Source organism: Melospiza melodia, chromosome 1, assembly GCF_035770615.1.
Source record: "Melospiza melodia melodia isolate bMelMel2 chromosome 1, bMelMel2.pri, whole genome shotgun sequence".
Lineage (NCBI taxonomy): Eukaryota > Metazoa > Chordata > Aves > Passeriformes > Passerellidae > Melospiza > Melospiza melodia.
The window spans coordinates 20922484-20936193 of record NC_086194.1 but is presented as its reverse complement, the minus strand read 5'-3'; the positions used below and the strand labels follow the sequence as shown (position 1 = coordinate 20936193).

At 39.5% G+C, this 13710-nt stretch overlaps 1 protein-coding gene across 1 annotated transcript in view; it reads left to right on the top strand.

The window, feature by feature from the left end:
- The window catches only part of LOC134415081 (macrophage mannose receptor 1-like), a 31255-nt gene extending 18440 nt beyond the window's left edge, over window positions 1-12815 (top strand). Inside the window, exons 21-30 of the mRNA XM_063150394.1 lie at window positions 97-211; window positions 1481-1629; window positions 3139-3241; window positions 4049-4281; window positions 5733-5898; window positions 6875-7027; window positions 7272-7388; window positions 8105-8272; window positions 10193-10234; window positions 10631-12815. Coding sequence (XP_063006464.1) covers window positions 97-211; window positions 1481-1629; window positions 3139-3241; window positions 4049-4281; window positions 5733-5898; window positions 6875-7027; window positions 7272-7388; window positions 8105-8272; window positions 10193-10234; window positions 10631-10872 — 1488 coding nt within the window. The 3' untranslated portion in view covers window positions 10873-12815. The remainder of the gene's footprint in view (window positions 1-96; window positions 212-1480; window positions 1630-3138; window positions 3242-4048; window positions 4282-5732; window positions 5899-6874; window positions 7028-7271; window positions 7389-8104; window positions 8273-10192; window positions 10235-10630) is intronic.
- Window positions 12816-13710: the final 895 nt, after the last annotated feature.

Sequence of the window (13710 nt, the reverse complement as noted above, 5' to 3'; positions counted from 1 at the left end):
AATATTCAGTTTATTTTGTTTGCTACAAACAGAGATGTTTTCATCAGAAATTAAAACAGCATCTAGATTCAGATTTGGCACACTTCTCTTTTTCAGTGTTTTAAAGTCTTTGGCTTTAATGAAAATGAGACATTGACATGGCATGCTGCACGAAACAACTGCATTGATCTTGGAGGAAATCTGGCTACTATATCAAAAAAGGAAGAGCAAGGTATAATGTACCAATGTTTTGACAATGATGACACATCATTAATTTCTGATAAAAAGATTTAAAAATATGTTAGAGCTTCTGCCATATATGCAGTTATTTATTCCATATCAATACAAATTTATGCTGAATGAGAAATTGCACCTTTGGAAAAATGCTTGCACAGGTTTTAGTGTCTTGATTAAATCCTAAAGTCATAGTTTGGAGGTTAATATAGGACATACTCCTGAAATATTATTTTTTTTTTAATTAGAGTCTTGTCATATAATTAAATGTCCCCCCCTTTTTTTTAAAGAAGCTAGCTGATCCTTGAGGTGACATCCATCTCTGGCGGAACGTCACCTCATAGATTCCACCTCTGGTAGAATCTATGATTCTATGATTCTATGCCCAAATGGCACAGAAAAGGAGTAATATCCAAACCCAAATCACTGGGCACGTAGCTGCTGAGCAGATGCTGTGGGTGCCAGTGGAGGACACATCCTCAGGCAGCAGAGGGCTCCAGTGCTGGAGTCCCAGCCTCCCACTGTTCCCCTTGTTCTGCTGCACCTCAGCACCTGCTGCTCTTGCTGCTCAGCATGTTGCAAATGTTTTAAGAGGCCTCATGTTTGCTTGGGAGATGTGCCGCCTCAGGTCCTGAGGGATGCACGTGGATCTCCTACCTCACTCCATCAGTGCTAGTGTTTTAAATGTCTTTTTTTGTAGCAGAGGAAGGAGATTATTTCAGTGGAAAGACAGTCTTGGTAGGAATTAAGGAGAGCAGAATCTGGTATTCCATAAATTCATACATACTTGGTAAATACATACTTGGTTACTAAGTAAGGTTTATTTTGTGTTATGCCTGTTTAGAAATTAAGTTATTACATCAGGATAAAAAAGAATTAACCAAAGAAAGAGAGGGAGTGCACACTCAGTGGACTCAATTTCTATGTGCCAAGGCTTAGTGTAGTCATGTTAATTTCTGTAATATATTAGAACATTTTCCATGCTTCCTCAGATGAGGAGCAACATAGAGGAATGTACAAATAAATTCCTGTTTCATTAAAAATTTTCCGATCCTTGAATTTGTATACTCTTTTTTCCAATTTTAACTTCATATGACCAATGTTAAATATCCATTAATATATATAAATTTTATTTTTGTCATGAGATTGGCACCTTATAATTAAGAAAAAACTCATCATCCTGGTTTCAGGCACTCCAAAGTGTGTAGCACTGGGGAAGAGTGCATCCAGTTTCCTTCCTTATACCATTTTTCTTTTTTCCCTTCAGCTTTCCTTATGTCCCTCTTAAAAAATGCTGCAACTGATGCTTGGATTGGGCTGAACGACATAAATCAGGAGCACACATACTTGTGGACAGATGGAAGCCCAGTAGACTATACAAACTGGGCCAAAGGTTCCCGAAGTTATTATAGCATGGTAAGCATCAATTTCTGTTTGTCACTTAAACATTACAGCTTTGGTAGATGAGCAAAATGTATACAGCTACAATTGTATATCTGTCTTTTCCTTTACAAAGATTTTTACTTGTCTCATTGCTTTTTAAAAGCAGAGTATCAGTGTAGAAGATGTATATACACACTTTTTTTCAGCTTCTGTATTTGTCCTGGCTCTGTATGAGCCCAGACAGAGGTTTGGAAGAATTGTGCAAAACTCAGACATGTGAGCAATTTCCCTCACTTTACCATGATTCATTGGGATATTCAAATTAACCATAGCATAAACTATATAATTTTGGGATGCAGTTAGTGTTATTTAGATTTGATGAAAATACTCAGATAATTACATGCATTGACATTTCTTGGCACTGGGCCTGTCAAGATAAATGCATTGAATGAAATACTCAAAAGAGGGAGTCTGGGTTTTCCTTTCTAATTTTTATCTTCCCCTAATCTTCATTTTGAAAAAATCCTTTCTCTATGCATTGAAACTTCTGGCATCTCTATACCTTTTGTGTGTAATTATAAGACAAAACATAGTGTTACTCAGTAATTGTGAAATAGCCAAGGTAAAATACTGCCCAATACTATTGTTTCTATACCCCTGCGCTAGCTCTACCAAGTTTCTCTCTTTTCATTAAGAATATTGCTTCACATTCAGTTAAAATGGAAAAAGGTTCTTGAGGTCCAGCTATCACCAGGCTAGAGCTGGGTTTTGGAGTCTCCAGGGCTTCCCCATCTCACACATGCCTGTGCTTCCTGCAGAAGGCTGTGACCATTCCCCTCCAGAAATCACTGGACAGACAACTTCTGCCTCTTGCAGACAAGACCTGGGCTTGTGCCAGAAGGGGGTTTGGAGGTAGCACAAGGTTAAACTGAGGCAAGGGGGGGACAGCTACTGCCTCCTCCTGCAGGAGGCCAATCTTTTCATGCTGTGGGAGGAGAGGAGAAGGGTAAAGGGTCTGAAGTGCAGCAGAAAGGGTGTGGGAGTTTCTTCAACAAAAGGAGAAACTGCCTCTACATTACTGCACTGTGATGACCACTTTGCTTCCTAGTCCTGAACTGGGGCAGAAGGAGGAATTCAGCCCTCCAGGTAAGCTTCAGTGATGAGGAGAAATTCCCCACAACTTCCAGGAAAACAGCAGCAGACCTGTGGGCCAGCCCCAGCACACACATGGAACCCCCACACAGGCACACACATTCAGGGCCACGCACAGAGCCACGTACACCCAGGAGGCCCAGACACATCCTCCTGCCTCTGTGCTCTGCTTTGCAACTCCCTCCATCATCCAAGGGCAGACTTGCCTGGGGCTGAGTTGCATAGGCTTATTGCCATACAATGTGTCTGACCATTGGTTTATGAGTTTTATGAACTTCATATTATTCCTCTGTATGTGCTTGTATGTGATGCATGAGTCTGTGTATCCAGAAACAGGAATGCTTCCTACCTACCCACATTTTTTTCTTGTTAATCTCACTTGTCTTGGAGGATGATTGCGTCTTTTTGATGAAGAACCCTATTGAACAGGCAGGGAAATGGAAGGATGAAGGGTGTAAAGCAAGCAAAAGTTACATCTGCCAAAAAAGTTCTGGTAAGTTTTCTTTCACACTTTCTAATAGACCTGATTTATTGTGGTAATTTCAAACTGATGCTAAAAGTGACTTTCCTGTAATTCTGCCCTAACCTAATTGAAATTAATGACAGTATCACATGCATTATTGGCCGTTTTAACAAGATGATCACACATTTTATTTCTTTGGAGAAAATCTCTTAATTTTTTTCTATTTCAAAAACTAGACCAGCAAATAACAACATCAAGAACAACAACAAAATAGAACTATGTATCATCATGTAGTTTACTACTTTTAGCAATCAAAGGTGGCTGAGTGAATTGTCTTTACATCTTCAAAACTGGAATTTTTAATGGTATACTAAAAACACTGCAAGTTCTTTATTTTTTTAAAACTGCCCTGCTTGATTTCCTTTACATTCTTTCTCAGACAATTTCAGCAGCAGCAGTCACATCCCTCTGCTTGCTCATGCTGTGTTTATCATACCCTGTTCCTTGTAAGAAATACAACAAATGCCAATATTTATATAATGGAAAAATTGAAGGAATTGTTCCCTTTAATGCCCTGCATATGGTACAATATGATTTAGGTAGGTCTGTGCTTAAAAGGTGTATTTCTGGGCATGATGATAGCGGTAAAAAGTGATTCTGACAAGTATTAGAAAATTTTGTCACAGTTCATGAACATGTAGCTTTCATCACTGCAGGGATTTTTGGATATATTTTAATTTGTTATTGCAGTTTCACTTAATTCCAGTATACTAGATCTTCTCTCAGGGTTATGAGTCTGAGCCAATACAGATTTTTGGGTTCTTTTGCTTGTTACAGACCCCAAACTGCCGCACTCGCAACCCACAGATCCGGCGTTTGGCTTTAACAGTTATGGTGATGACCGCTACGAAGTCATCAACTACAAAATGAGCTGGGAAAAAGCAGAGAAGAACTGCAGGGACCAGTCTGCAGAACTGGCCAGTATCCTGGATCCTTATGCTGAATCTTTCCTGTGGTTACAAATACTAAAGCACGGGGAGCCTGTATGGATTGGCCTTAACAGCAACATAGTGAGTCCAACCCAATTGCTTGTGACAGTCATAGCATTGCCTTAGATGAACTATTGGTCAGATCCATGGATGTGTGACAGGAATCAAAATCTTGCAGAGGTTCCTGACTTCCCTCCACTTGAGGGGTGTTACACATCTAGATGTTTGTCCATTGTGTAAACAAGAACTGCCACAGCCCACACTTCAAAGACCTGAGTGGCTTCAGTGATAAAAGCAGCAATGAAGCTCTCACTTCCTCTTCCATGGTCTACCACATGTTCCTGTGGTGGAGCAGTGCTTTCTGAAGGTACACTGTGGAGCACACCAAAGGAAAAAAATGGGATAAAAATAGTTCTTTCTTTGTGAGTTCAAGTTTTTGTTTCAATTCACAGCCCAGCAGTACAAGAGTTCATGCTGGGCAATAGTGGAAAGAGCAGGGCTCTGGCAATGAGGACTCCTTAGGCTGGCTTTTGGAGCTGCAGCTGGTGCCTTGTGTAAAACTGCCAACAAACTCAGCTAAGAGTGGAAAGATCTGAAATGGGAAGCATCTACAGAGGCATGTAAAAAAAGAACATAGATAAATAAAGTGTAGCTAGATATTTTTGGAATTGAAGCTGAGCAGAAATCACGTGGAGAGAGGTAGAGCAAGAGCTTGGTGGGACACAGGTCTGAGATGGGAGCAAGAGCTTGGTGGGACACAGGTGCTGCACCTTAGTGAGAGCACTGGGGAACTGGGATTAGTCAGGAATCTGGAATGAAACATGGCCAAGGGTCTCAAAGCAGACAGGAAAGGAAATGGCACAAAGAACACGATGGTAGGAAGGATCTAGGATGCACAGGATGGGGTAGCAGAAGCCATGGGTGTGACTAATGTCAGTTATCCTCCACAAACACTGGTGAAATCCACTGACAAAATACATGCTTAGCTCATCTCTGGTAGTTGGCCCATGCAAGACCCACAAACTGACCACAAGCCCTGTTAATATGGGTGGCAGAGTTCTGTGGTTCAGCCCCAAGGAAAGCCTCATTAGTTTTCTCTCTTCAGTGAAACCTCAGATTTTCCTCTTTGCTTTCTAAATACCTAGAGAAGCCTATGTTAGAGGAATAGTTTCTCTGCAATCTTTATTTGATCTGTATGTATATGTGGACTTATTTGAAGAAATCTTCATCTGTATATTCACATTTATTACCTCAAGACCCTTTGCCCACTTAGGGCATGAGACAAATGGTGAGAATTGAATAATGTAGGCTGCATGCTAAACATCTGTAGGACCACAGATGTGGCTCACCTACCACCTGCTGTGGAGAGTGGGAGTATGGAACAGTTTCCTATATATTCATTACATAATCTTGTGCAAGAAACCACGATTCTCATTTTTTCCCCAACTTTTGCATGCATTCAAGTGCAATCTTAATGTTCTTCCAATCTAATTCTTGTATGTGACATAATCATAATTTTGATTTGCATTTAGACTGGTGGCCAATATGTATGGTCAGATAGAAGGAGGAGCAGGTATCTTAACTGGGGCAGTGGAGAACCAAATAAAAACAAGGCCTGTGTCTATTTAGATGTGGATGGTTTTTGGAAGACAGCATCTTGCAATGAAACATTTCCATCCCTCTGTAAGCAATCCAATGGTAAGTTCTGAATTGGACAAATGTGTTTTGGGAGGTTGGAATTTGAGTTAATGTCTTTATTTGGATTTAGATTTTCCACATATGCAAAGGTTGTAATAAACTGTGTATGCCTTGTGATAAACTCTTACTTTTTTAAGGAGTAGATCCAGTCTGATCCTGTCTGTCTTGTGTGATTTCCAGACATATCATTTCACAGACCAGCCAACAAATGCACATCATAAAAACAGCTGCAATATTTCATGCCACATGCCATAGTGCATCCATGGTTTGTCAAGAACTACAGAATCAATCAACTTTAGCCTAACTATAAATATATTAATGATATACTTTCACATTTAAAAGTATCTTTTGAAATATTGTGAGTTAAAAAACTTCTGCCAGTGTAGGATCCAAATGAATTAGTTTGTTGTTTCTGCCCAAATACATCAGTGCTCAAATATTGCATGTAATTTTCAAACATGTTACAAATTATATATGAAAATAATAATTTCTGCATCATAATTCACAACAAATTTTATTCTAATTTAAGCTCTGTTTTGGCTTTAATCAGGTGATGCAATAGGCTACAAATTCTGCTTTTATGTTGATTAGGCTGTATGATGCACAAGGGCATGAATAGACAACTTCTCTGACTTTTGTAGAAACTAGCTAGACAAAAGCCACAGAGTTGTGTTGAGATCCCTTATGTATGCTGACTCATTCCTCATTCTGTTTCACAAATTTTAGGTAAAAATTGGAGTGTTGAAGACAATTGCAATTATGTAAGCCTCCTTTAGCAGACTGGAGAACCAGCTCCAACCAGGATAGTTTATTACTAGTTTGTCAAGCTTAATTCAGTATTTTATAATGAGTTGAATCTATGGGATATTCCTTTTCCTGGAATAAATGTCATATTTGTAGGGCTGATGTGGGGTCCAGGAGTAAATATTTCCCTTAGGTTTTAAAACTCCACTGAACCTGTGTTTCTTCCTAACAGAGTTAATCCCTAGCGAGCCACCTCAGCTTCCTGGGAAGTGCCCTGAACCGAAGCGTGGTAGGTCCTGGATTCCCTTCCGTGGGCACTGTTACTATGTTCACACCACTTCTGAGGAAAGTTGGCCTGATGCTTCCATGATGTGTATTCAAATGGGTACGTGCTCTTTTTTAATAAGGATATTTTACAGTTTGTATGTTTGTTTTTTTAATCCAGAACCAAATTATAATACTTAATGTGTGCATCAATTATAAGCTGCAACTAGTTTAAATTTATTATCAAGCATTTTTACTGTATGGCAATGCTGATCATGAAGCATGTAATGATTTTTTACTGAGATAATTAATTTATAATGAAAAATCTCACTGAAATTGTATGTAATCTTTAATTGAATTTTTAGGTGCCTCTCTGGTTTCCATAGAAGATTCGGCTGAAATGAATTTTCTCTTACTTTACTTGTCTCCACTTGCAAGTGACTTCAGAAAGTTTTGGATAGGATTGTTCAAAAATATTGATGGTAATTATTTCACAATGCATACTGGGATGAAAATAGATACTGAGTAAACAGAGGGAATACTGAGCACTACTAACACACTGGGAGGGAGGTGCAGCTGCAGGAGAGGGACAGAGGAAGTGGCACTGAGGCAGCTGGATATACCAGGATATGCTGCCACAAAAACACGTGCAGAGGCAGGGAAGATAGCTATTATTCCTAATTGATGAGAGACGCATGACAGTCAGCAGATGAGATGATTAAAGAGAGAGCTAATTCAATTTGCAAAGATAATTAATTAATCCTGCTCTAATAAAGTAGTTATTTGCTGATCTTGAATATGCACATAAAGAAACTCTCCTGAGCATTCTGTGTGCTGGCACTGCTGATACTGGCTTTACAGGTGCTCTGCTTTCCTTAAGGTTCCCAGGCACAGTCCTGGGTGCAGGCTCCAGCTAAAGGTCCCTGGGAAGCTGGACAGGTCGTCCATACGTCAGTGACAGCTGTGAATACTAATGAAGTAAATTTTGTGAGCATTTGCATTTGGTACACTCCCACCTGAAAAGTGCTGGGTGTTAAAAGAGTGAGAAATAAGTGCTTTAGAGTGAGAAACAGATGCTCTGTGATACCAATTTAATAAATTAAAAAATCCCAAATCTGATCTGATCTGTCATTGTGAGCAGTAGACTAGGAGTTATTCTCCACTTCATTCACTCACTAGGTAATACATTTGATTTTAGGAGAATGGATATGGATGGACAGAAGTGCAGTAGAATATGTCAACTGGGAGAAAGGAGAGCCCACAGTACTTTTTGATGAACACTGTGTTGACATGGATGTCTCAAGTGGAACCTGGAGGACCTATTACTGCTCTGTTGACCAGAATTTTATTTGCAAAATCCCCAAAAGTAAGTTTTGAATTTCTGTGCTTTGAGTTATTTACACAGAAGTGGTTGATGCACATCAGGCCGTCAGTGTTTAGGCAGTGAGTACACTTCATGCATTGATGCTGATGCATGTGCACCTGAATGAAAGACAAGAGTAGTTTCTGTTTAAAATGGTGAGAAATAATGTTGGAGAATAATCTGAGTCACTGTTCCCTCCCCTCAGTTTAAAAGCATTGACTTCTGGGCATTTACTGGGCCCTGGGGTAGGGAAGAACAAGTAATCTGCTGAGAATGCAGAGAAGATTCATGGATATTATGGTTAGAGTGCAAGGAGCAGTAGATGATGAGTAGATGATTAAACTAGTGAGTGCTGAGAAGAAAAGCAGATACTCTCCTCATGGGTAAGCTGAGGGGAAGCAGTGCAAAGTCACTGAGCTCCTGCAGAGAGAAGGTGGGTGCTGCTGGTGGGGACAGTGCTACCATGGGGAATTGTGCTGGGATCTGCTGGATGAGCAAGAAGAAAGCATCAGAGGGTGGGCAGTGGGGCCCAATTCCTTTCTCTGCTGACAGGGGCACAGTGAGACATGTCAGTACAACCAAACAGCATGGTATGCTTCATTGTAATGGGTACTTGTGGCCCTGTGGTGTTTTAGATGACAGCTGATAAGGAATCTGGGTGTCACAGGCTGGGGCGAGTACTTCCCCAGCAGTACTTCATAAAATGTGGAGGATGTAAATCTGCACACATGCAGCTGTCGTGGTCAATGTTTGCACACAACAGCTGGGAGACAGTGTGGAATAGGTCACATTTGCTACTGGCAAACAGATCCACCACACAAATGTAATTCTGCCTATGGATCTTCACATGTTGGTGGGTTGGCAATGGAGTCATCCATGAACTTCTTAGGGCCCAGCCAGTCAGATCAACAGGCAATTAACTGAATCATACCCTCCAAGCAATGGAGGGAGGAAAAGGAATCTGCCTAATAATACAGCTAAAGTGCTGAGTACAACTGTGCTTTTCATTTTTGCTAACGTTAAAACTGGAATTCTTTAGTGTGAAGTGTTAAGCCTTACACTGTGGAAAAGTAAAAACTTTGAACACAATCTACCTTACATAAAAAGTGGTCAAAGCAATGAATGACGACAGTTAGTCTTGAGGTTTTCTTCTCTTACAAATGTTTTTAGTGAGTATATTTCATGAATTCAGCATCATTTGTCAAAACACATTTTCATATATTTTTTCATGTGCACATACTTTGTTCAGCTCTGGGGCCCCCAGCACAAGAAAAACTCAACTAGATTATTTTTAAACCATTTGAAATAACCTACTTTTAAAATAGCCTACTCAGCTTGGTACAGAGAAGGACTTTGAAGGTGATCTGAGGGCTGGAGCATCTCCCATATGAGCAGAGGCTGGGGGAGCGGGGGTTGTTTAGTCTGGAGTGGAGAAGAGTCCAGGAAAACTCTTTATAGGTACATAAATTATAGCACTTTCCAGTTCCTAATGGGGGCCCACAAGAGAGCTGGAGAGGGACTTTTTCAAGAGCGTGTAGTGACAAGATAAGGGACTTTAAAATAAAAATGAGTATGTTCACATTGCATATTAGGAGGAAATTCTTTAATGTGAAGGTGATGAGCAACTGGGACAGGTTGTCCTGAGAAGTTGTAGATACCCAGCTCTGGAAAGGTTGGGTAGGGGTTGGTGAGAAACTTGGTGTCTGGAAGGTGTCCCTGTCCAGGGCAGGGGCTTGGAATTCAATGATCTTTAAAGCTCTTTCCAACCCAAACCGTTCTATGATTCTATGATTATTTAAAAGTAAAAATTTAAAAATTTTAACTTTGTGTTATGAACAAAAAGCAAAAATTATGTATGCCAAATTTATTTCATTGAACTCTTGCTTTCAAGCTGTATAATATACATATTTCTTAATTTTGAAGTTGCTGAAGTTGAGCCAACCCATGATTCATCTGGCAATAATGGTAAGTTGGTTTCTTTTGAGCCAAATAAACAGAAATTTCAATAGGTTTATAGGCATTCATTATTTATAAGTGGAATTTCCTCCAGAAATTTTCATTTAAATACCCACTTAACTGTTATGATTATTTTATTTTAAATCTGTTTAAAATCAGAGCACTTCTCTCAAACTGGATGTCTTTGTTTCCTGACAAGTTGTATATGTAGTACAACATAATGTTCCTTAGAAGAGATTGAGCCAAATTTTGCATTATTTAGATGGAACATGCATCAATTTTAACTGCTATTATGATTGTTCAGGACTTTTGTTTTAACTCAGTTTCTTACTTAGAGAGATATTTGTTGTATGCAACAGCACTCTCTGGGCATCTGTAGCAATTGTTGCGTTTTGTCTTCTACAGCATCCAGAAACGAAGCTCCTGCTGCTTCATCATCCAGTGGTTTAGGTGGGATGATTTTTGTACTGGTCTTCCTTCTGCTGGCTGGCACTGGCCTCACATTGTATTGTTTCTATAAAAGACGACGTGATCGACAAATGTTTACAGCTGGGTTTGACAATGCCATATACCGTGGTGACATTGGAACTCATGAATCCAATTGTCTTGTGACCAATATTGAAGAAAATGAGCAGGCAACAATTTAATAGGCGGGGTAATCTTGGGCTTGATTTTGAAAAGAATTAAAGTGTTGGCATACATAAGAATCCTTAAGGAAAAGGAAAGCAATTTTCTCCTGTGTAAATTCTATTTAATTTTGCATGGGGTGCTTCTTGCTTTCTCTACTAGCAGGAACAAGCAAACTTGCCAGCCAGACACAGAGATCTGCTCACAAAATTTAGTACCTGGGAGGGTTGCTGAGCTTTCACACAGACCTGGAGCTCTGTTGTGTCAACCAACACCCAGGCAGCTCCAGCCACCACGCACATCCAGCATCATCTGTAGGCACAAGAACTGTGTTCATCATATTCAGTTGTGAGAATATAGTCCTTAGCATGTTCCAAAAAGTTTATCCAGACCTGTAGGTACCCTGAAAGTGTCCTGTTGATGTCCAGCACAGACTGGCAGAATTGCACAGGTAGGACAGGATGTCCAAGCTCATCTGGCGCAGATCCCTGTTTGAAGCAAGACCAGGTCCTGGCCTCAGCCAGGCAACTGCTCCAGAGCTGCGGGTCCATGTCTTCTCTTTGCTACTGAGGCACCACAGAAACTCTTTGTGTTGCCCATAACATCAGAATTAACATAATTTCCTCCTCTGTTTATGACTGATGAAAGCACAGTGTAAATTGTATTTCTTCTGCTGTAGTTCTGTAACATATGCATTGAAAGAACAACTGTGATGAGAGGTGGGAATGTATTGTGAATATAGTTGTTTGTCATAAACAGTCAAGTAGCTTAAACAGTCAAGTAGGGATCCCAAAAGATGCTGCAAAAGGGCAGGAAGGAAAGAGAAATTATACTTAATTCACACCTAAACATTGGCATAAAAAGTATTCTTGATATCTCCAATGCCAATGTAGATTTCATAAATTTTCAGGCCATTTTGTCAACGCCTAATGAATCTTACCTTTAGAAAGTATTTTCTAATTTCTAACCAAATTCACCCTGTGCAGGTCTGTTTTAAACCTTTGAGTCTCATTCTAGACTTCCATCATGATGGAGCTTATGGCATTGCATCTTATACTGGTCTACTGGTATAATTCTCAGGCTTCATAAACCTTAAAATAGGCTTGCATACAGGTGTTTTTAATTTTCACCTTCCGAGCATCTTTCATGCCAAATGCAAACAACCAAATGGCTCAAAGCTCTTAGTACAGTGGATGGCCTTATTTAATTTGATACTTTTTGATATTTTAATCTTTTTACAGGTTTTAATTGTGTTTAAGTTAAAATATTTTGTGTGTGTATGAAAAATATGTAAATAAGTTTTTATTCTGCGTTGGTTCACTAAATGGGAATTAAAAGGCTGATTCTAAGTAAAAGTGTGTGTCTCTTCTTAAACAGAAAAATTTATTGTGACAGTGTTCACAGGGGTTCTTGGATGAGGGGAGAGACGAGAATGTTGACTCCATGTTCAGAATGCTTGATTTATTATTTTATGATATATATATTACATTATAACTATACTAAAAAGAAATAGCAGGAAAGGTTTCCTCTTATGGCTAGCTAAGAATAGAAAAGAAAAGAATGATAACAAAAGGCAGCTCTCTCAGTCTCTGTCCAAGATAGCTCAGTCCTTGATTCGCCATTAATTATAAACATCCAAGATGGGCCAATCACATGTGGACCTGTTGCATTCCACAGCAGCAGATAATCATTGTTTACATTTTGTTGCTGAAAATTCTCAGCTTCAGCAGGAAAAATCCTAAGCAAGGATTTTCACAAAAATATGTTTGCAACAATTTATCATAACAGAAAAAAAGAGAAAGGAGGGATGGAGCTCTTAAATTTTTATGCACAAATGAGCATCCACTTTTCCTAGTCTACCATGGTCTTAAATGTTCCTTACCAATCTGTGAAACTGTCTCATTGCTTCTTTATCTGTAACATTTGAAGGTTTTACTTGTCTAATAAAAGTGTTGTAATTTAAGCTGGTCTGCACTAGTAGTTTCTGAGACGGATTTTATATATTGATAGCCCTTTCATATCTCCTCTCAATATTTGCTGATAGCAACTCTGGCTCTTCCTTCTGCATTTCACTGACTGCATCTTCCAGGTCTCTCATCCCTTCTGCTGTTCCCTTCTGGACTCCATGCTGTGGTATGTAGGTCCTTCTGATAGTGCCCTGCACCAGTAGATAAGATATTTCAGCTGAGATCCTTGCAGCACTGAGCAGATTAAAAAGATTTAATCTATCCTTGTAACACCTTTGATAAAGGAGCCTTTTGTCTGGCTTGTCTGAATTGGTTCCACAGGATGCATAATTTTGGATAAAGTGGCTACCAGAAAACAATAGGCCAAACCCAGGAAATATGCCTAATGAGAATTTAATTAGTGAAAGTTTCCAAGGACTGATAAGCCTTAGCAGTCCTGTTGCATTTGTGAGAATTGAACCCAGAGTTCACCAGGTCTGTACAGAGTTTCTAGTGCCCATGAGCATCAGCAGAGAGAGGATTCTGTATCTTGGACCATACTGGAGACAGAAGTGGCTGGTGCCTGGTGTTGAAAAGTAAGACTCTCTAAGGAACTTTCCAGACATCTCCTGAGAATTATCTGGAGTGCCAGTATGGCTCTTTGAAACTGAGTGTACAGCTGGGATTAGTTTCAGAATATTGGTCCAACCAATATTGATCATCTGTGAGTGAATAAGTGAATTTGCTATGTGAATATTTACCTGCTTGTTATTAGAGGAGCTTATTCTATTCATAATAACAGCTTGTTAGAGAAAAACCCAAACAAACAGAACAACTTGTTTTAAGAAACCCAGTTTATGATCTGCATTTCTTCCCTATCAGTGAAGCAGGAATTTACAAGAAAGTTTAGTT